General features: G+C 41.9%; 1 protein-coding gene across 2 annotated transcripts; it reads right to left on the minus strand.

Moving 5' to 3' along the window:
- Positions 1-324: 324 nt before the first annotated feature.
- On the minus strand, positions 325-21468 carry LOC133414578 (trinucleotide repeat-containing gene 6B protein-like). 2 transcript variants are annotated; one of them, XM_061700035.1, is made up of 21 exons: positions 21160-21468; positions 18662-18749; positions 17618-17639; positions 14533-14955; positions 11592-14297; positions 11332-11478; positions 9561-9745; positions 9372-9434; positions 9023-9181; positions 8697-8834; positions 8079-8255; positions 7121-7231; positions 6753-6945; positions 5822-5977; positions 5474-5548; positions 5068-5214; positions 3586-3678; positions 3166-3381; positions 3005-3075; positions 2513-2652; positions 325-2218 (listed from the first exon to the last, which is right to left on the minus strand). In XM_061700035.1, exons 2-21 carry the CDS (start codon positions 18716-18718, stop codon positions 1648-1650), a joined length of 5850 nt encoding a protein of 1949 aa, XP_061556019.1. In that variant the 5' UTR covers positions 18719-18749; positions 21160-21468; the 3' UTR covers positions 325-1647. The 2 variants fall into 2 exon arrangements, with proteins under 2 accessions (XP_061556019.1, XP_061556018.1); XM_061700034.1 differs by having other exon boundaries at positions 5474-5563.
- Positions 21469-21865: the final 397 nt, after the last annotated feature.

Raw genomic sequence — 21865 nt, forward strand, 5'->3', positions numbered from 1 at the left:
AATCAAATCATGCAGGGAATGTAGTGAATATTTTAATTAAACCGTTTACAGTTGGATGACGCAGGTGTTAAATAGGATTGGTTTGGCCATGGTAAGTAGCGACAGTAGCTGGGGACGGATGGATGAACTTTTTTTTTTTTTTTTTCCTTCTTCTGTGCTTAAGGAATGAATGAACGTCACAGTCACTACTGTGTATTTGGAATGATCAATGAACCCACTTGAAGGGCAGGTTTTTTAAATAATGATTCTCACAGCTAATTAGAAGTTCAAAGACAAGAATTGAATCCCAAAAGTGACTACAATACACATTTAAAACAAGCCAATACTTTATTAATATTGTTCTCCTTACTTTAAATATGTTTTCCTTTGTAAAATCTCAAAACAAAAACACTGAACAGGAGTGTGAAAGCCTGTCTTAATTTAAAACAAATACACATCATAACATTAAAAACATATGGTAACTCTTTCTGCATTTGTAAACAACCCAACCCACCCAGTTTGATAAGATTTGGCATTTCCATTTTTTCCAACGCACATACCTTGAGCTGTTTGTGCCATGAAAATGTTTTTTTTTTAAATTTTTTTTATTGCAATTATTGCAGTTTGGACAATAAAAAAATTTAACTCCACTAAAAACAAACAACTTCTAATAAGAGAAAAAGCATTAGTGCCAATATTCTTAACACAGTCAGCAGTACAATGAACACACAAAACAATTTGTATAGACCTTCTGTATAGTAAGCAGCCTTGCCTGAATTTCTTGACAGGCAGTAACACGCGCACACACGCACACAAACACACCAACAGTGGTTGTTTAATCCACTGATTTGGTCTCTGTCCCACTCATACTATGTCCACTGTGAATGATACTGTATCCACACATGGAGAAATGCAACAACGCCTCAATTTAACATTTATCACTGCAACAGTAACAAACAAATAAAGATTAAGAGTGCCAAAGTAAAACAGTAGGAGGTCAGCATCTTGAAAACAAAATGACATTTTTCATTATTTTCACAATTAAAAAAAATAAAGCCTTACATATAAACTGGAAAAATATAAACAAACTTGACATACACAGTAAGATGCAGTTCTGCTAATCAGAGCTGAATGCATGTGTTTGGATTAATGTTGTTTTTCCAGATGCGTGAATACAAACTGCACTTCCCACATGTGGTAGTTTTTAAGTTTTCTTATGCAATGAAGGTAATGCTGTTTACAGTGCCCTTCTTTTAAAAGGTGCATCTGAATTTAGTATATGAATGTAAATCTGTTCAAAAGTCTTCCATTTACTAAGCACAATACAGTCTAGTCTTTCAGACCAATTGACTTACCATTCTTATTCAGTTTTCAAGTCTAAGCAGTTGAAATCTTCATCTGTGGAAAAAAAGGCTGTATACAACTAACAGTCCCTGCGTTTATTTATATAATAGCTTAAATCTGGCCGCAAGAATGTGTGTAAGCTTGTCTCACATTTCTTCTGTATGCGTGAGCACATTTGATATGCAAACAATGTATATGTGTATGCACATGTGGAACATTAATATATGCATATCTGTAAATGTGGTGATGTGCTATAGTAAATACATATTGTTTCCCAGTGTATGCAGTATCAGTGTGTCTAAATCTACAAAAGGAGAAGGCCCTTCAGACCGAATCAGCTCCACCGCTCAGCAAATCACCTGGCAACAAAGCAGCAGGACTGTCCATTTGATGCCTCTCCTCCATTTGTGGTGCCCCCCACAGACTGCTGCCATGGTATACTGCAGCCATGCCACCCCATAGTCCAGACCTGCCAGATTCTGCTCCCCCAACACTTCCCACCCCTCCTGCTCCATTGGCGCTCCACTGGGAAAAAACACCCAGCCCGGGTCCATGGACTGAGGAGGTTTCTGAACAGCTACCTGTACCATCTAGACCCTGCCAATCAGAGCCGGGGGACATTACACCACTCGGACCTACGGAACCACTTACCACTCCACCGCCATTTCCATGTCCAGCTGAGGTGGTGCTCGTTACTGCCCCCTCACTTCTTGGAGAGCTAGCCCCACTTTGGGTCACTGCAGTGCCTGTTCCAGGTGAACCCTGCATACCAGCAGCTGCTGACCCTCCTATGCTAGTCCCATCAGCACTTGCAGCCTGGCAATGTGTAAAATAGTGATGAACTTCTTCCTCACTCAGGAACTCTGCCAGGATTGTGGTGTTGCCCAGTACACACCTATAAAGAATGGAGTTGTGAGATGTTTCACCACCAGAATCATGTTCTGAATGACAAAGCATTTTAATTATGCCCCATTATACACAATCATGATACATTTGCCTGTTTACCACAGTAATGCCTTTAACGGGATTTTTTTTCCGCATTCTGCAATGTTGGCTTAAGAACATACTGCAACCAGCAAATTCCAAATGAGTGTATATTACCACATATGTATTTCATTTTGTTGTATGTTCTAGAGATAATTATTTTTGGAAATAGGGGATCTATTATTGCTGTTATAGATAAACCTACATGTGCAGTGCACCCTGGGCCTTGGCTGCCTCAAGACGGCTGCTGTAGCGAATAAGAGCGCTGCCCTGGGTAAGGCCAAGGTGAAAGGTCAACAGGGGACCATGCTGCATGCAGATCGTTTTTAGTGTGGAGCCATCAATCTATAGGGAAAGAAGAATATGGGTCTGTAAGCATGATCCAGCAGTGTAGAATATGAGCACAGAGGTTATCATAATCATAATAGTATGTTTTTCCCTGGATGGTGACATGGAAATATAAATTGTGAAAACCATAAATGGTTAAATGGTTTGTCCAACTTCACAACCCAATTAAAGGAAGCCTAGCCATCATTGTGCTGTTTTGTCTTGTTTGAGAATCCAGATGAATGACGACTGAGGTTTAAAATGTTTTGACACAATGAGGATTAATTTATCATTCATCATCATTCAGCGCTCGTCAAACAGAAAATTAGTTGTTTGTATTAAATTGTCTCTTTTTTTTGTCCCTCCTTACTTGCGGTGTAAGGTTGCTCAACAGCAACCAGGAACTGCCTCTCGATGCCGCACCATCAGTCCAAGCTGGGCCTACAAAAAGGACAAATTACATTCAATGGACATGGCATAGTTGAAGAAAGCATTTATATTAGCTTCCAGGTCTGAGTAAAATTTCAGTACCTGGCCCAAATCTTGAGTCTTGTTTAATACCACTCATTCCCCAGCCCCGGGCTACCCGTGGGCCTACACCTCCCCATGGAGAGGGTGTGCCCTGCTTCTGACTTGTTAAACCAGGAGGGGGGCGTGGCAGCTGTGAACCGTTGCGATTGGCCTTCCATGACTTACTTTGTCCGATGGGCTCAGGGGGCCAACTGGACTTGTAGTCTGAGTACTTTGCTGGAGAGGAAATTGATTGGTGGGAAATAAATGGGAGAAATTAAGTTTTGACAACTCAGTAATGGGGGTAAAGAGTATTAAGTACAGCTTACTTGTTTGGGATATTTAGTGCATCACTTAAAACACCAATAAAGTACAGTGGAAGCAATTTACTGGCAAAAACAAAGTTTCTGACCCAATATTAGGAAGGACACAAGGATTTACCTGTACCGTGTGCTTTGCTGAGTGGGCTATCTGAGGCACTGTAGGGCCAGGCACCATGTGAAGGCAGTGAGGTGTTGAGGGCAGGATTTGGCCCTGTTAAACATTGCAAGATTATTTAGGGTTAGGTGCATTATGTGTGACAGTCATGATTCAGCCACACTTGTTTGACTGTCTAGATGTATATTCCTACTGACAGGGTGAATTATAATTGAGCTCATTACAGAGCGTAGCAGAGATATCTGGGCCACTGCTAAACTTTTTTTTTGATGAATAATTCTTATTTTATTTCTTATCATTGAAAAGTAGAATAAACGTTTCCTCAAGCACAAACTATGAAAATCAGGTAGTTTGGTATGAAACCAAAATTAAGAACATACTGCCTCATGAATAATATTTATGCTTATGCTTATTTAATCCACCTCATCTGGCTCCTCTCAATGAGGAGGAACAGAGACTCTTGAGCCCCTCCCGGATGACCAACCTTCTCACCGTATCTCTAAGGGACAACCCGGACACCCTGCGGAGGAAACTCATTTTGGCCGCTTGTATCCAGCATCTTGTTCTTTCGGTCATGACCCACAGCTCGTGACCATATTTGTCGGTAAGAACATAGATTGACCAGTAAATTGAGAGCTATGCCTTTTGGCTTAACTGCTACTTCACCACAACGGACTGATACAAAGTCCGCATCACTGCAGACGCTGCACCGATCTGCCTGATGACCTCCCATTCCATTCTTTGCTCACTCGTGAACAAGACCCTGAGATACATGAACTCTTCCTCTTGGTGCAGGATCTCATCTCCGACCTGGAGAGGGCACGCCACCCTTTTCCAACTGAGGACCATGGTCTCCGATTTGAAGGTGCTGATTCTCTCTTTTTTTGTTGTTGTTGTCCTGTTCGGCTGTTAGGTCAAGCAGAAAGGAAGATCTGTATACCAACTGATTCACACTCGGCTGCGAACCCCTTTGGTGAGAGTTGGAGATCACGGCTTGATGAAGCCAACAGAACACCATCTGCAAAACTCAGGGGGTTGCCGCCACGACAGGCACCGACCACCTTACGGCCACAACTCAGCAATGGAGTTGCGGAACGTGGTCCACTCGGATTCAATGTCCCCTGCCTCCCCGGGGATATGGGTGAAGTTCTGCCAGAGGTGGGAGTTGAAACGCCTCCTGACTGGGGATTCTGCCAGACATTCCCAGCAGACCCTCACAATACATTTGGGCCTTCCAGGTCGGACCGGCATAGAACCATCTCAAGGATGATCAGAATAAATGGACAGCACCAGAGTTAAATATATGTGTGTCACAGCAAAGGGTACTTATGGCTGTGTGATATTTCAGTTTTTCTTTTTTAATCTGCAAAAATTTCAACAATTCAGTTTCTTTCAGTCAATATGGGGTGCTATATATATATATATATATATATATATATATAAATAAAAACTAATTAGCTTTACGATAATAATTACTCAGCATACCGACGTTGTCTCGCAATAACTGATGGTCAGAATCATTGAGGGTTGGGGGTCCTGGGGAGCCAAGAACACTACTGGGGGTCATGTAGGGGTCCGATTCGGGGTCTCCGCTATTCTGTATTCCGTTCCAGGGCACACCAGGCTGAAATTCTATCATCATAGAACATAAACATAATATGATATTAATTGCTATTGCCACTCATTCAATCTGTATCAAACCTTTCCATATGTAGACAGTACTATGAAACAGCATAATGGTTTATTCAGTGGTGAAGCTGTACCTTTGGGTGTGTGTGTGTGTGTGTGTGAGTGGGTCATGTACAGTGTATAGAAGCCTTTAACTCAAATCACTATTGTTTTCATTCTTGTTTTACTTTTCTGTATAGCAATAAGTACCCTAAAAAATTACCTGGAGGCCAACCAGAAGTAGAAAGCTTGTTCCCCATTTTACTCCCAGGGGTACGCTGCCAGTTTTCTGTGGAGCCTTGAGAGAGAATACCTGTAATGTCACAACTCAGAATCTCATACTGAAAATAAGGTGAGCCTCCACTCACTTTTAATGCACTAGTTAATGGGCATTAGGAATGGTATGCAAGAAAGAAATACAGCCTAAGACTGTGGTTTGATATGATTTTGATTTAAAACATTTTCCATTCCATATGGTTCATTAAAATATACTGTCAACGAGGGTGACTTAAGACCAGATTGAGGTTTGGAAGGTGGTAAAAATTCGGTGACAAACCATCTGCTGACCTACCATTCTTGAGAAGGGTTGTGTCAGGGGGAGATGGAGCTGGGGAATGTCCCTCCATCATCCATTTGAAGCGTGACTGCTGTCCTCCTATGTCCTTCACCCCCCCCATCATGGGACTGCCAAGTTCCAGTCCCGAGAGGTTACTACCAGGGGCAAAACCTGACAAAATGGGGAACTTAAACATGTTCAGGCCAAACTCTAGTACTATCCAGGATAACTATAGCAGCATGTTTACCACAGAAAAGGTCTACAACAAGAGTATGGTCATTGTTTAACAGTCACATTGATCCAAGTTCATTATCCTATTATATTCGATACTAAACAGGTGCATGCCTGCAATGTCACAGTAAAGCTCAAGACATTACCTAGTAATTGTAAAACTTATTGTCAGTATGTATATATGTTTTGTGCTGGGAAAAAATATGTTGACAAAGTTTCTACACTTCCTTAAAAACAATGCACATTTAAAACGTACATCTCAATCAACCAAATTAAATGCTACTACTACGTACATCCATCCATCCAGCCTTCTTCTACCGGTTATCCTCACGGGAGTCGTGGATGAGCTAGAGCCTATCTCAGCTGACTTTGGGGAAAAACCGGGATATACCCTGAACTGGTTGCCGGCCAATCGCACAGCAAATATAGACGAACAGCCATTCACACTTACATTCGCACCTTAGGACAATTTAGAGTTTTCAACAACTTTAATAAGCCTATTTTAGGAATGTGGGAGGAAGCCGGATTACCCGGAGAAAACCCACACAATCACAGGAAGAACATGCAAACTCCACACAGGGAGGGTGGAGCCTGGATTAGAACTCCCAACCTCAGAAATATGATGTAGATGTGCTAATTACTCATCCACCGTGCCACCTAATACTACATCTACTAAATTAAATACAACAACAAATATTTTGCCTGTTGCACTCACCAGAGTACATCCCTTGCATTTTGGAATGCGGGTCTGATACGGGCCCTCCCACTCCAGGAGGTGGATAAGAGTCAAGTATGGGCTGTTTAGACAGACTTCCTCCAAGGTGAGAGGGGGATAATTTCAAGCTCCCTGCTGCTGCTCCACCATGATTGAGTCGTTGTTGCTGCAGAACTGCCACAATCCTTGCCAGCTGAGAATCAGGCAAATCAATCACTATCAGAATAAATGCTGAATAAAAAAGATAATTTATAATATGGATAGTAATAGTTCATGCTCTGCTATTGAATTAAAATGTAACAAAACTGTATTGAGATGAGGACAATGTTGCTGCAGTTTCAGTGGTAAATGTGCAGTATAATGCTAACCTGCTGTGGATCTGGCTGCTGTCTGAGTGGCTGTGGCTGAGGGAACTTTCGCTGGTTTTGCAGAAGCTGTTGCTGCTGCTGTTGCTGTTGTTGTAGCAAGAGTTGACAAGCCTGTGGGTTTGCAGGCAGATAAAGTGAGATAGTGGTCAAGAAACTGGCAGGAATAATGATGCTGGGGCTCACATTAAGTAGGTAGGTAGGGATCTACAGTGCGGTAAACATGTATTGGCCCCCTTCTCACACTCTTATTTTTTGCATAGTTTCCCCACAGGAGGGATGCAACATATACATTAATATTTAAGACAGGCGTGTCAAACTCATTTTTGTCGCAAGCCACATTGTAGTTACGGTTTCCCTCAGAGGGCTGTTATGACTGTGAAACCATAAAAATCTTTAATCACCTCATCATTTTTTTTGTCCTGTTCAGCTGTAACAGCCTAGCTACCTAGCTTTGAACAGTTTTTCCCCCCTTAATATATAAAATCACCATTAAAAAAAAGCATTTTATGTTTACTTGGGTTATCTTTGTCTGATATTTACATTTGTTTGATGATCTTTAAGTGGGGGAAATTATGGAAAAATATAAGAACTTGAGAAGGGGGCCAATACTTTTTCACAGCACGGTACGTATTTCTGAAATTTTACATTGCTAACGGGTACAATCATCTTTTTACTTTTTGTGCGCACAACGTACAGATTTTATTAACTTTTTTTAATCACCCTCAAAATGTAATATTTCATATATATAATATTTCATTTTAAAGAGGCACTTATCCACAACACAATGAAAATTATGTTTACGCAATGTAATAAACCTCAATCACAATTGAGGCTTCTAACTTGGGGTGGGAGAAATAATCAATTCTTAGATGAAAATAAATAGAATCATTCTTCCCTTGGTGGGACACAATAAGGCAAAATAAAAATTCCAAATTAAATTTAAAATGTAGTCATGTACCAGATGGAACTGCTGCACATGGGGGTTGCTAAGCACAGCTAATTGTTGTGGGGAAATCTGAGGAGGGAACACTCCTCCACCAACACCCCCAGCCCCACCAACAGAACTAACACCTCCTACTCCTCCGACCACACTCCCACCAGGAGACAGCATCTGCTTCAGCATAGGACCCGGGACCTGTATATCACAGGAGAGGCGAAAAGAGACTTGGAGAAATCACAAAGCTTCTTTTTGAAACTGAATTGAAACACAGGTGACAACAACAAAAACGATAATCAATGGTGGGACTCCATTACACAATGTGTAATCGTCAGTATTTCTAAAGGCCAAAATAAAAAAAACCATAGAAGACTTAAATTTTTATTTTTATTTATTAAATTTTTTTTTTAAGAGTTTTATGTTTTTCAGACACAAATTCATATCCAGTAAACTGATAATAGCCTAGTGGTTTCCTATTTTTTTTAAATATTAAACTTGTCACAGCAAAATTTATCCACTCCTCTCTTCTTCCTTTCCGCTGTTATTCTCACTCGCTGCCTTCAAATGTCTATGCAGTGGCCAATAGTATGCCAATCACGCAAGAATAACTAATAACTAACAAGATCAGACATGCAGGACCTGAGCAGACAGGAATGGATGAGGCACTTGAGCACGAAGCCCCTGAGAGGGATTCATAGGATGCAAGCTCGGTTGGTGTATCCCTCGGGGCTGTTGCATCCCTCCACCACTGCCAACATACATGCCATGGCTACCCATCTGTGGGAAGAGTGTAATGAAAACCATAGATTAAGAGGTGATGCTTTCATCTCATCATTGTGGCTTATACACCCAAAGTCTACCGATTCAAATAATTATTATGTCAAACCACAAGTTCAACAGTAAAAGACAGGTCAACCCTGCTGACCTGACATGAATATTGGTCTATATCAAACAGGTGTTCATACTTTTTCACTGTAGGTGGTCATGTCAACAGAACCCATGTCTTTAGAATTAGACATGCGGTAACCTCCTCCACCTCTTCCTCCTCTCCGCATGTCCCCATTGTAGTCAGCCATCCCTCTTTTGTCCCCTTCCATCTTCTTATCTATGCTGGGATCCTCACCCTAAGAATAAGGAATGCAACAACTATGAAAGCTACTTTACATAGGGAGACACTCATAAAATTAGGGTGGGGGTATTGTTAATGCTTCAATGACACATTTGTCACTTTTTGTGAGTTTTTTTTTTTTTTCAGTTGCATTATGAAAAGATCAAGAAAAATATATTTATTATTATTTAGGATGAAAACATTACCAGAGGACCCATGTTTGAAAACTGGCGTGACATTGGATTTAGCCAGCTGTCTCCACTGCCACCCTTTGGGAAGAAATTCAAACATTATTGTCAGCCATATAATGTAACAACGTGAGTCAATACATCAATATCTGCTCAATTTGTAATATTAGGAGAAGCCATCTACTTGCAAGCTCTAATTTTACTAACCTTCACGTTGCCTCTCCTTCCTCCATGATTCCAGCCTCCAGAGTTAAATGAGGAATTACTTCCTTGGGAGCTGGTGCTATTCCAGATCCCTACCACACTATCATCTTCCTCTTCCCAGCTGGGATGACGGGTGGCTGCTACTGAGCCCTCTCCCTTTGCTCCCCAGGTGTCCATCGACTTGGTACCTTCGGTAAAACAAAACTAACAGTTACCATGCTCTTGTGTATAACAAACCTTAAAATACTGTAAATTGTCTGGGCCCATTGTATGGCACATTCCTATCATAATTGAAGGGCAAAGAATGACATTACCATGAATGTTATGGAGGGATTCTACTAAGGAGCAGAAGTCAAATATTAGCAGAGCCCGTAACATACATCACCAAAGCGGGTGTGTAAAATTGTGTATATTAAATAGGGGTTATCAAAAAAAGGCCTCAGAAGCTTCCGATTTGTAAAAAATGCGTCAAGAAATATTTTATAAACTAAATGTGCTAAGCTATATACTGTAACATACTGTTTTTCAATCAAAGATTGAAAAGTAACTAGGCTTTACACGATCAAGATATTTGGGGCCGATCACCGAGTTTAAAAAAACGATAACCGATCACAAGATGGAGGAATGTGTCTATTTAAATGATCTGCTCATTTACTGTATATACTTGTGTACTTAATTGCTCCCAAAAAATATATTTACAATAAATAATTTATCTTTGTTCCTCTATTTATGCCAGTGAGCCATAGTGACAGACAGAAGAAATTAATGGTCTTCTATTAGATGGCAGGAAGTAAATACAGTAATTAATATATCCACTTTTTGTGACATTTTTGTTTGTTGGTGTGCTGTGAGATTTTTCAATTGTAAAATATGTGCCTCGGCTCCATAAAGGTTGGAAATCACTGCTCTAGTCAGATCGTGTATTCTAATCAGTAAAGGTCAAACCAACATTACATCATGACAGAAATAATGGGTGCTAACTTACTGTAATTAAATTTGTTTTAATTACAATTACTTCACCCACACCGAAACTTTAGAGCATGATTCGACAGAACGGCGGCATGTTGACGTAAAACCGTTTGTGCTACCACTAGCTTGCTAGGCTACATAACGTTTTGTTGCCTGCTTGCGAGCCGCATCGTATTAAAAGTACAGGAACATACCCCAAGCAAGCCTTAAACGAATGCCCTTTCCTGTCCTCAGCACCGGTGACCACAAACACACATTTTTCCCCATTTTGTCCTTAGAATACAGTCGGCGTGATCCACTCGTCATCGCCACGGTAACGAGTGTATCCGGTCGCAAGATAAAGATAAAGCCCAATGATGGTAAAAAAACAGGATGCGTTGGTATCGGAATACAATATTTTTTTGCAGTAGTCTGACAGTGCAATCGTGAAAGAGCAAATTTGTCTTGTAGTCTGGTCCGGGCATTACGTGTTGGCTGTCTCAGATGTGTTGTCTGTTCCACACCGCCGACGTGTTTTTTTTGTTTTTGTTTTTTTAAATAACTTTATTTGCCGTCAGATATTTCCAATACTACACCAAAAGACACGCGACAAGGCTAAAAATAAACTAGCTTTTGGATTCAAATATACTTTGCACGATGGCAACGCGGAGCCGGTCAATGACGTCATTGATCAGATCGGCGAATTATGACATTTAAGCCGATCAGCCGACCAGCATAAAATGCTAAATGTCGGCCGATACCGATCAGCCCGATAAAATCGGTGTAAAGTCTAAAAGTAACCATTAATGAATCATCTTTCACTTACTTTTACTAGGGTTGGGTGACAGGCTGCCCCACCCAGATATTTTAGGATCATCTGAGTCACCCCATCCTGATGCCACATCTGAAGTCTGGTTCCAAGCTCCTGACCCATTGTCAACAGATTGTGTAACCCCTCCCCACATACCTGGACCTACAGATTTATGAAAATGAACATTTAAATTTACAGTGATTAGCGAGTCAAATATTACAATACACAAAACAACAGGTGAAACACAAATCTGCAGAAGCAAAAATTATGCTTACCAACTGCTGCATTTCCAGAGTTAGCATCCCTGTGTTGCAAGCCCTGTTGTCGTCTCGGCTGCTGCATTGACAGTGCTGGGGCCTGCTGACTGTGGCTTTCGCTAGATGGAGCTCTATTTTTGTCCCACAAGTTCACATTTTTGCCATTGTAGTTGATGGGATCCCCCCAGGCTGAAGTCCCATCGTCAATTTCCATTTTGTGACTGATGGACTGAGGTAAGGGCTCATCCCACCCACTCGGTTCCACAGAGTCATCCCCAGAAATTTGGGGAATTGGGCCAGATATCAAGCCCGAACTTTGGTTCTGATTCTTGGATGGTGGACTCCCACCTACAACATTCGGCCGGTTGTCCCAAACTCCTTGTGGGGTTCTTCCTGGTGGGGGGTGTCCCTGTGATTGGTGCTGCTGATTTGGGGTGTTCTTTGTGGCCACCTGGTTGTTTGATGTTGCTGCTGCTGCGTGGTGCTTGGATCTCTCCCAGTCGTGGTGGGACTTACCCACATCTCCACCTCCCCATCCTCCCCGCTGAGATGGATCTTCATCCGGGTGACCCCAAGAGGATCCTTCGTCAGAGCTGCTTGCACCTCTGATACGCTCATCTCCCCACCCACCTCCAGGTTTGGAATCTCTCTGGACCCAGTCTCTCCATCCACCTACCTTCCCACTTTCAGTTCCCTTCCAGCCCCCTGTCCCTTTATCTTCTGGGCCAACAGGCCACCCACTGCTCTGTTCTCCTTTGTCCCTCCAGTTCCCTCCTCTATGGTCCCCCCATTGGTGTTCTTCAGCCCATCCTTTGCCCTGGTTCTCAGGTGGAGGATCACCCCAACTTCGAGCCGTGTTTCCTTGACTGCACTCCATATCCGGCATTCTTGGCTTCGGTATAATGCCATCAGACATGTGAGAATCACAAGTAACATGTGAAGCACTGCCATCCCATGAGTCATTCACTGAAGTAGAGCCAGATTTCATGCTGTCAGCGTGTCTGCTGGCACACTCGTCATTAGTATTTACCCTTGAATTAGAGAGGTACCCAGAACTGCGACTACTAGTGTTCATTGTTCCTGATGAGAATGTGGAAGATGATGCAACTTTTTCATTTCTGTTTCCTACTCGTTTGGTGGTGTTCAGATCCCAGGCCACATTTTGACGAATCTGGGTCTGCCCCCAACCCGTGTTGGAAAGAACCCTGGGATCCAAGTCAGATCGATTCAGCATGCCAAGTAAGGCCACTTCAGCACTGGAGGTCTGGTTGGAGAGGGAGGGTACAACCTGGGCTCCATCGATTTTCTGCCCATGACCACTCCCTTCTCCACCATTTTCTGTTCTACCTCCACTTGAAGAGTCTGGTCCTTTAACTCCAGTGCCTTGGCCTTGTTGTTCTGCCACATATCCACTTTCTATCCCTTTCTGATTGTCCCAGGCATTTTCCAAATTTGCAAACTTTGGTGGCGCAGAGTCTGGCAAAGCGCTTCCACTGCCATCTTGACAGGCTCCACCCCTACTGTTGTTGCTCCCACACCCTCCTGTTAGACTTTCTATTGCTGAGTTACTTGAACTTACACATTTGTCTGTGTCTCCACACTCCACTTCTGAGCTCCTGTCTTTCCACACTCCCTGAGAATCCTTTGGGATATTTGCACCAGCATCATCCATTCCTCTTCCCCACCCTGTATTGTCACCCTGGTTACCAAAGCCCCGCAGAGTCCCTTCCTGTCCATGGGCCCCAGTCTCCCCTCCTCCCCATTGACCTTCCTGTGAAGCACCTGTTGCGGGAGCAGAGGGCACTGCAGTCAAGGATTTCCAAGAGGAAGAGACAGCAGAAGAGGAAGACAAAGGACTAGATTTATTCACAGTCCCTTTTCGTTCTGTGTCAGACTCAGTTTCTCTCTTGTCACCATCTTCTTGATTTGGTCCTGGTCCTGGTCCCGGTCCCTGTGCTCCTTCACCTGAACCCAGCTCTCTCGCTGGGTTTCCCAAGGGATGTTGTTGTTCTGTACTCATGTTTAATTCAGCCATCTCAGTGTGCTCATGAGTGAGAGAAGTGGTGCTGACACAAAGTGAGGACAAATGTAGAGAATTAGTTGAAGTCGATGTCTTCTCCTGCACTAGGGCTGGCCAGGCAGACGGGTTCACATTGGGGTTTAAAATGGCACCAGGGAGACTAGCGTTGCCATCTGCAGGACTCTCTTGAGGTCCAGGAAGCTGGTGGGAGACTTTGGAATTATAAAATGCTGCTGATCCCAATCCTGCCTCCCCCCGACAGGAAGTGGAGGAGCTCCATATGACACCACCTGTCTGAACACATTCATTTTGTGATGAAAAAGCAGAAAGAGGAGACGAACAAGGCCGGGGGGGATTGTCCACTTTCCCTGCTCCTCCTCCTTCAACTGTTCCTCCTCTCTGCTGGAGGTTTTTCTCACGGCATGAGGCACTACTGATTTTGTTACCAGGGCAGTCCTGCACCCCTCCTCCAGATCCATCAGAACTTAATTTGGCTGCGCCTAGGATGCTAGGCCAGCTGTCCAGATCAGTCTCATCCACAATGATCTTGTCACAACCCTGAGAGGAAGACAGGCTGGCAGATCCTGCCCTCCATGTGGAATTTGCATAAGTTGAATTGGTAGAAGATGAAGCCGACGACAGAGAGGTGACACATAAAGAGGATGTGTTGGGTGGTGAAGTAGAGTATGAACCCAAGTTTGAATCTAGATGAAATAGACAAATGTTCCAACAAGCATTTAGCAGAGGTTAGTATTAGTAAATGTCATTTTCCACAGTGTTTAACTTTAGTTGTGATTAAGCATCATGTCAAAGGCTTCATTGATATTGTTTATGAAAACTGTAATTAAAGAAAGTTTTAAGGGACAAAATCCATGTTAGTGGCCCATGGCCATCAGTGGGCTGCATATTCAAATTGTTACTCTTTTCTATTTAACCTACCTGTGTCTGTGTTTGCATTGGAGTTTTCTGATTCTTGTGAAGAAAGAGGTGGTGTAGCACCCCAGGCACTACCTACCCCAACCCCACCAGTGCTCTCATCTGCCCCACCACCCCCGAGCAGCATGGAGGACAGTGGAGGCTGCCCCCTCTTCAGTAGCACTTTGTGGTCCTGCTGGCAGCGGAATCTCGGCGGAACCTCTCTGGACATGTATCGCTGCTGCTGGGAACTTTGGTTTCCAGAAAGGGAGGAGGGCTGTCCGTTGGCCACAGCAGTGCGCTGCTTTGCATTGTTCCCGCCACCAGGAGGAACTGGTGCAGAAAGCCCAGTGGCAGTAGGACTTGGGGAAGAGGGGGCAACAGGGCCAGGGCTGGGGGAGACTGAGGCTGGGGTGGTGGGTTGCTGGGATTGCTGGGATTCTGGCACTGGAACAATAAAGAGTACAAAAGTGGCAACATTGAATTTGCTTATACAGGGTGGGTCAAAAGTCTCAAAAGTTGCCTTTGAAATACTGTCTCAGAATTATGGTTTGGATAAATACCTAGATCTCCTAACAGTTGATCGTAATTAGATGAAAAATTAACAGGCTTAAGTATAGCTACCAAATCCTAACTTGGCAACACTAAAGGGCTTTTCATACTGCACTTGCTCAATGTGAAACATCCCTGCGTCAAAGCGCAACAATGACGGCAATGGGGGTGTGGCCATCCCATATTTGGAAATGGTGAAACAACGACCTCGAAGGAAGTCGGGAGGCGTTCCCCGCTGAGTGGACCGCAACTCGGCAAAATCATTGTTGGAAAAGAAATCCCCAAATTTGCCTGTTTTAAGGAGGAGGTGCTGACACATCAGCAAAAAAAGTGGAATGGGAATATCCCATATTAATTTCATGGCAGCAACTCAGAGTTTAAACTTGTTCGTGACTTTTCTTGTTCCAGGAATAGCGCTTCAAAGTGTATTCCACGCTGAACAGGGAGCTTTGAAATGGAGTTTGAAAGCCTCCTGCGAGATGTCTCGGTATATAATCTTATCTCTTCACAGCCATGTTGTTGTGAATCATCAGTACGTCAACGGGGATGCGATTTGAACCAGCCGCAAAATTAAAAAATAAAATTGTCCTGCCAGATAAATTTAATCGATAATTTCCTAATCACCCAGCTGTCATAGGTAGCACAGATAATAGTACAGTGGGGCAAAAAAGTATTTAGTCGGCCACCAATTGCCCAAGTTCTCCCACTTAAAAAGATGAGAGAGGCCTGTAATTTTCATCAGTGTATACCTCATATGTGAGGTATACACAGTGGGTACGGAGAGTACTCAGACCCCCTTAAATCTTTCACTCTTTTTTGTATTGCAGCAATTTGCTAAAATCATTTAAGTTCATTTTTGTCCACATTAATGTACACACAGCACCCCATATTGACAGAAAAAAAAACGAAATTGTTGAAATTTCTGCAGATTTATTCAAGAAAAACTGAAATATCACACAGCCATAAGTATTCAGACCCTTTGCTCAGTATTTAGGAGAAGAGCTAATAGAGCCATGAGTCTTTTTGGGAATGATGCAAGTTTTTCACATCTGGATTTGGGGATCATCTGCCTTTCCTCCTTGCAGATCCTCTCCAGTTCTGTCAGGTTGTATGGTGAACGTTGGTGGGCAGCCATTTTCAGGTCTTTCCAGAGATGCTCAATTGGGTTTAAGTCAGGGTTCTGGCTGGGCCATTCAAAAACAGTCACGGAGTTGTTCTGAAGCCACTCCTTCATTATTTTAGCTGTGTGCTTAGGGTCATTGTCTTGTTGGAAGGTAAATCTCCGGCCCAGTCTGAGGTTGTGAGAACTCTGGAGAAGGTTTTCGTCCAGTATATCCCTGTACTTGACCGCATTCATCTTTTCTTTGATTGCAACCAGTCTCCCTGTCCCTGCAGCTGAAAAACACCCCCACAGAATGATGCTGCCACCACCATGCTTTACTGATGGCACTGTATTGGACAGGTGATGAGCAGTGTCTGTTTTTCTCCACACATGCCACTTAGAATTAATCGTCTTCGATTTCAAGATTATGGTGGCCACTGTGCTCTTAGGAACCTTAAGTGCGGCAGAATTTTTTTTGTAACCTTGGCCAGATCTGTGCCTTGCCACAATTCTGTCTCTGAGCTCTTCAGGCAGTTCCTTTGACCTCCTGATTCTCATTTGCTCTGACATGCACTGTGAGCTGCAAGGTCTTATATAGACAGGTGTGTGGCTTTCCTTATCAAGTCCAATCAATATAATCAAACGCAGCTGGACTCCAATGAAGATGTAGAACCATCTCAAGGATGATCAGAAGAAATGGACAGCACCCAAGTTAAATATGAGTGTCACAGCAAAGGCTCTGAATACTAATGGCTGTGTGAGATTTCAGTTTTTCTTTTTTAATAAATCAGCTTTTTGCCTTGATTTCAACAATTAAGTTTTTTCTGTAAATACGGGGGACTGTGTGAACATTAATTTGAGGGGAAAAAATGAAGGCGTGGCTTTGTAAGAAGCATTGCAAGATCCTGGAGTGGCCTAGCCAGTCTCCAGATCTCAACCCCATAGAAAATCTTTGGAGGGAGGTGAAAGTCTGTGTTGCCCAGCGACAGCCCCAAAACATCACTGCTCTAGAGGAGATCTGCATGGAGGAATGGGCCAAAATACCAGCAACAGTGTGTGAAAACCTTGTGAAGACTTAGAGAAAACGTTTTACCTCTGTCATTGCCAACAAAGGGTATATAATAAAGTATTGAGATTAACTTTTGTTATTGACCAAATACTTATTTTCCACCATAATTTGCTAATAAATTATTTAAAAATCAGACAATGTGATTTCTTTTCTCATTTTGTCTCTCATCGGTGAGGAATACCTATGATGAAAATTACAGGCCTCTTTCATCTTTTTAAGTGGGAGAACTTGCACAATTGGTGGCTGACCAAATACTTCCCCCCCCCCACTATTTTGCACCAAGAAATATACGCTAAAACAAAATTATGGAACGCAACAATGACAGTGTTTCATAAAAAAAAAAAAAAAAAAAAATTAAAAAAAAACATTAAAAAGGCTATATTTACCTTTGACGTTCTGCTCTGGGACCTAAAATACCCCCGCAAACAAAATTGGTTGGATGTCAATCAAGTGTGCAACTTTCCAACTGATCACTAAAGACAATATAAAAATGTGTGTACAGTGGATATAAAAAGTCGACTGACCTGTGTTCAAAATATCAGTTTTTGTGTGATATAAACAATTAGATCAATATACTGAATTTTTCGGACTATAAGTCACAGTTTTTTTCATAGTTTGGCCGGGGGTGCGATTTATACTCCGGAGCGATTTATATGTGAAATTATTAACACATTATTATATAATTTCACGTTATTTTCACACTGAAAACCGCAAGAGGGCGCTCTAGACCTGTGTATCTGTACCTGCAATTGACAATGAGTCTGACGAAAGCGACGTAGAAGAGGAAGCGGCGCCATCGCCTACCTCCGGAGTTGGCGGAGTTGTTTAGAAGTGACACCGAGGATGAAGATTTCATTGGATTTAGTGATTTGGAGTGACACTGATGGTTTGGTAAACTTGTTAGCATGTTCTGTATGCTATAGTTATCTGAATAAGTGTTAATATGTTACGTTAACATACCAGGCGCGTTCTCAGGTTCGTTGTTTATGCGTCATGTAACGTTAGCCGAATGTGTTATGTTAGCATGCCGTACACCTATTCAGCCTGTTGTTCTTTATTCTACTTTTTATTTTAAATTGCCTTTCAAGATGAAATGTCTGTTCTTGGTGTTGGATTTGATCAAATAACCCCCCCCCCAAAATGCGACTTATACTCCAATGCGACTTATATATGTTTTTTCCTTCTTTATTACGCATTTTTTGGCTGGTGCGACTTTTACTCCGGAGAAATTTTTTTGAAAACAATTATCTTGATCTCATTTCTTCATTTAAAAAAGTCTGGCCTTTGAACAGGGGCAGGTAGACTTTTTATATTAATTGTAATTAATGATCCGAAACCATAACAACATCTACTAACATGCTTGTCACATACATTTACATCTGAGAAAATATAGGCAATAAGATGAGCAAAGTAAAACCATGCCACTTGACCTTCTGAGAAGTTTCCTTTTTCTTTTTGTCGTCTTTCTTCTTTTTCTTGTCTTCCATTAACTGCTCTGCCCTTTCCTGATTCTCCTGTCTGTGAAGAGAACACAGTACACATACATACAAAATGAATCATCCACAATATACCTTAAAAATTATTTACCAAGAAAGTAAATTTTAATGGGTTCTTCCTTGGGCCATGCGACACTGTTGTTGTTGTTTTTTTTTTACTTTGTACTTCAGCAGTTTTTTTTTTTTTAATTAGCAAAGGTAATTGGTACACATTTCATTCTCCAAGTCCCGTAAACCTCATTCAAAAATTCTAATTTTGGTGGGTTGGGATCGAACATTTGGTCAGGGACAGTTGTTTTTATTTGTTTTATTTTTATTTTTTAATTACAGGAGGTCGTCGGATTACAATGGTGCCAAACAGCGCGCAATGAACTAGTTTCCGTAGTGGCATACGAATATGTTGTCAATGCTTCACATGCTTCTGGTAGTGCTTCAAACCCACAGACTGAACGGGAATATCAGTACAGCATGAAAAACAAAACAAAACATAGTAATTTATACTGTTCAAGTTACGGTTGCACGTTTCTGCATTGTTTATCCTAACAAGACAATTTATTTCTGTTGCACTTTTCCAAAAAGAAGAGATTAGTGCAAAGATACAAGTCAAAGTTTGTGGCCATATTTTGATATCTAATTTTACTTCAGTATACAGTGAACTCTCATATTCGCGGTGGGTAGGGACTGAGTCGTGCTTCAAATAGCAAAAATCCGCAAATAATTGACACCGCCCTAAAAGTGGTTTGCAATTTTGTATAGATGCCACAAGATGGTGGCAAAGCACTTAAAACAGAGAGGATCATAGAGCATCAACACCATGCGTCTAGCATGTACACAATCATGAGCTCATGGTACATAAACGACTGTCATCAGTAGTTAAATCATTCAAACAAACAAACCACCTTCATATGAGGATCATCAAGTGTGAGCGAGCATACTAGCCTAAATAACACGAGCAAAAATTGAAATGGCATAACACATGGGCAAACAAATATGAGCACTAGCACTTCACACAAATGGTATTATTTCATAATTCTTAATGCATTTACACATAACAAATGTTAGGGAATACATGCAAATCGCAACGGCAAAATAGACTACACTGGCTATTAGTAGCTGCATTGGGACGGAAGCAGAAACATACTTTTAGTTTCACTTTTGACCATGCATTCAGTGAATGTTCATTGGAAGTATTTCAGAAGTATTTATGTGAGCAATGACAAGAAACACCATAGAATTCAAGAAAGACCTCGTAGCAAAGTACAAAAATGGTGGATTCCCCTTCCAATAACCTCTCCTCTTCCTTGTCTTTCATACGCCATCAATAGTCTTCAATAAAGGCAAAAGTGATGTTTGATTATCATTTATCCATTTCATTAGTCATTTATATTTATTTCACATTACTTTGTGTATGTTGAACTTAGTTATTCTCTATGAAATTATGAAATAAAACATTATTTTTTTAATATTTTGGGGTCTCTGGGGTGGAATTAATTCGATTTACCTGATTCCTATTGGAAATATTGCTTCAGTTTTCATACAATTCACTTTTAGTCAGACTCTGGACTGTGTTCATTTTTTTAGTATGCAGTTGTGATGTTTATCCTCAGTTTCTTAATAATGTCATCTGAAGTGCACCTTGAACATTTAAGCATAGCATTACGTTAAATACATTTTGACATACATATGCTTGCGTAGGCTATATTGGAACAACACATTTTTATTGTTCTTAACTTTTATGAAAGTCGACCATAGCAATATACGAGTGCCTGCAGAGAAACAACCATTGAGAACCCCTAATCTAAACACACGACATGAAGCACCCTGCAAGGGAAATGCAGCAATGTTGCACTTTCCAGATAATGTATGGTCCTCATTACCTAAAACCTAAAATACATTCGGAAAAATCAACAAATATGCAATACTGGCGACGCTTTGATATTGAACAACACATGCTAGGAACACCTCCACACGTTTGTGTCCAATGTAACGTTTGGTAAGTTCGACTCGGGGGCACCACAGGTGAAGCTTGCTGACCTACGAGCTGCTGCTGCACGGACGCAGTGACCGGAAGAACTTCGGGGGCAAAGAGTGGGTCATGACCGTCAGACACAGCAACGCCCGACGGTCTTAGTCAACATACTCACAAACTGTGCACCTCATTTGACTTAACTTACATGTAGAATACGCGAAATGGACACAAAATACAACCCAAAAGTCGAGACAGCTATCGAGCCGTACACTTAATGGTCAACATTACAATATGTCACTTATTGAGAAATATGTTTACTATACACTTACGTACCGTGTTGCAACGCAGTCGAAGCTATTATCGCAGACCCTAAAATGCCTCTGAACCGCGTAACTGCGGAGGCTACAACGAGCACACGAACGACGAAAGATGCAAAAAGATATTAAGCAAATGGTCGACTCACCTCGGAAATTACTTTGGAAATAAAGTGCGTCCCGTGCAAAATATGCTCGCAGACCTACGAGCTAGCTAGGTAAGCTAGTTTAGGGAGCTAGTTCTTCAAGGCTTTCAAGGCTAAGTTGGATAAGAAATGACATCACCGAAACGTAAATCGCAGGAAGGCTAGTATCCTTTTGCACGACTGTAGTTCTCAGGCTGTAAACAAAACACACATAATAACCCCTAGTTGACTGACAGAAGCTGTAGGATCTGTTAGTTTACTATCGGCCATTTTGCTTCTGTGTGGACTCTGTGGAGGTTTAGCCAAGCAGCATAACATTTCACTGGCTGGTTGTTGATCACCGAGGGGAGGAGAGATTGCCGTGCTGATCCCGTCCACCAGAGGGAGATAGCATCATTAAAAAAATGGGTAAACAACAGCGTACCTTGATTTACTAGTTTAATTCGTTCCGTGATCAAACTGGTGACTCAATGTCTGAGTGATTCCAGAATTGGAGGACAATTTAGGCACCAACATTTTTGATAAACGGACCATTTATTATATAATTTATTTTCTATTTACAGATTTTGTACCCTTTGAAAATGGTACAGATCTCCAGGTTGAGACAATAGATCAAAATGTTAATAAATGGGCCAACTTATTGTCAGTAAGGAATTGGCAGTTGCAGTGTTCCCCCGCATACTTGCAGTTCGGCAACCGCGGATTCACC

This window comes from Phycodurus eques, chromosome 16 (assembly GCF_024500275.1).
Source record: "Phycodurus eques isolate BA_2022a chromosome 16, UOR_Pequ_1.1, whole genome shotgun sequence".
Classification (NCBI taxonomy): domain Eukaryota; kingdom Metazoa; phylum Chordata; class Actinopteri; order Syngnathiformes; family Syngnathidae; genus Phycodurus; species Phycodurus eques.

Bases quoted from the DNA above. Each gene is read 5' to 3' on its own strand.
- LOC133414578 (XM_061700034.1), bottom strand. From the start codon at position 18,718: ATGGAAGACAAGAAAAAGAAGAAAGACGACAAAAAGAAAAAGGAAACT. The intron at 7,232-8,078 runs GTACATGACTAC...GCAAACCCACAG, and splicing joins ATGTGCAGCAGTTCCATCTG to GCTTGTCAACTCTTGCTACA. The intron at 3,076-3,165 runs GTACTGAAATTT...TCCTTTTTGTAG, and splicing joins AGACTCAAGATTTGGGCCAG to GCCCAGCTTGGACTGATGGT.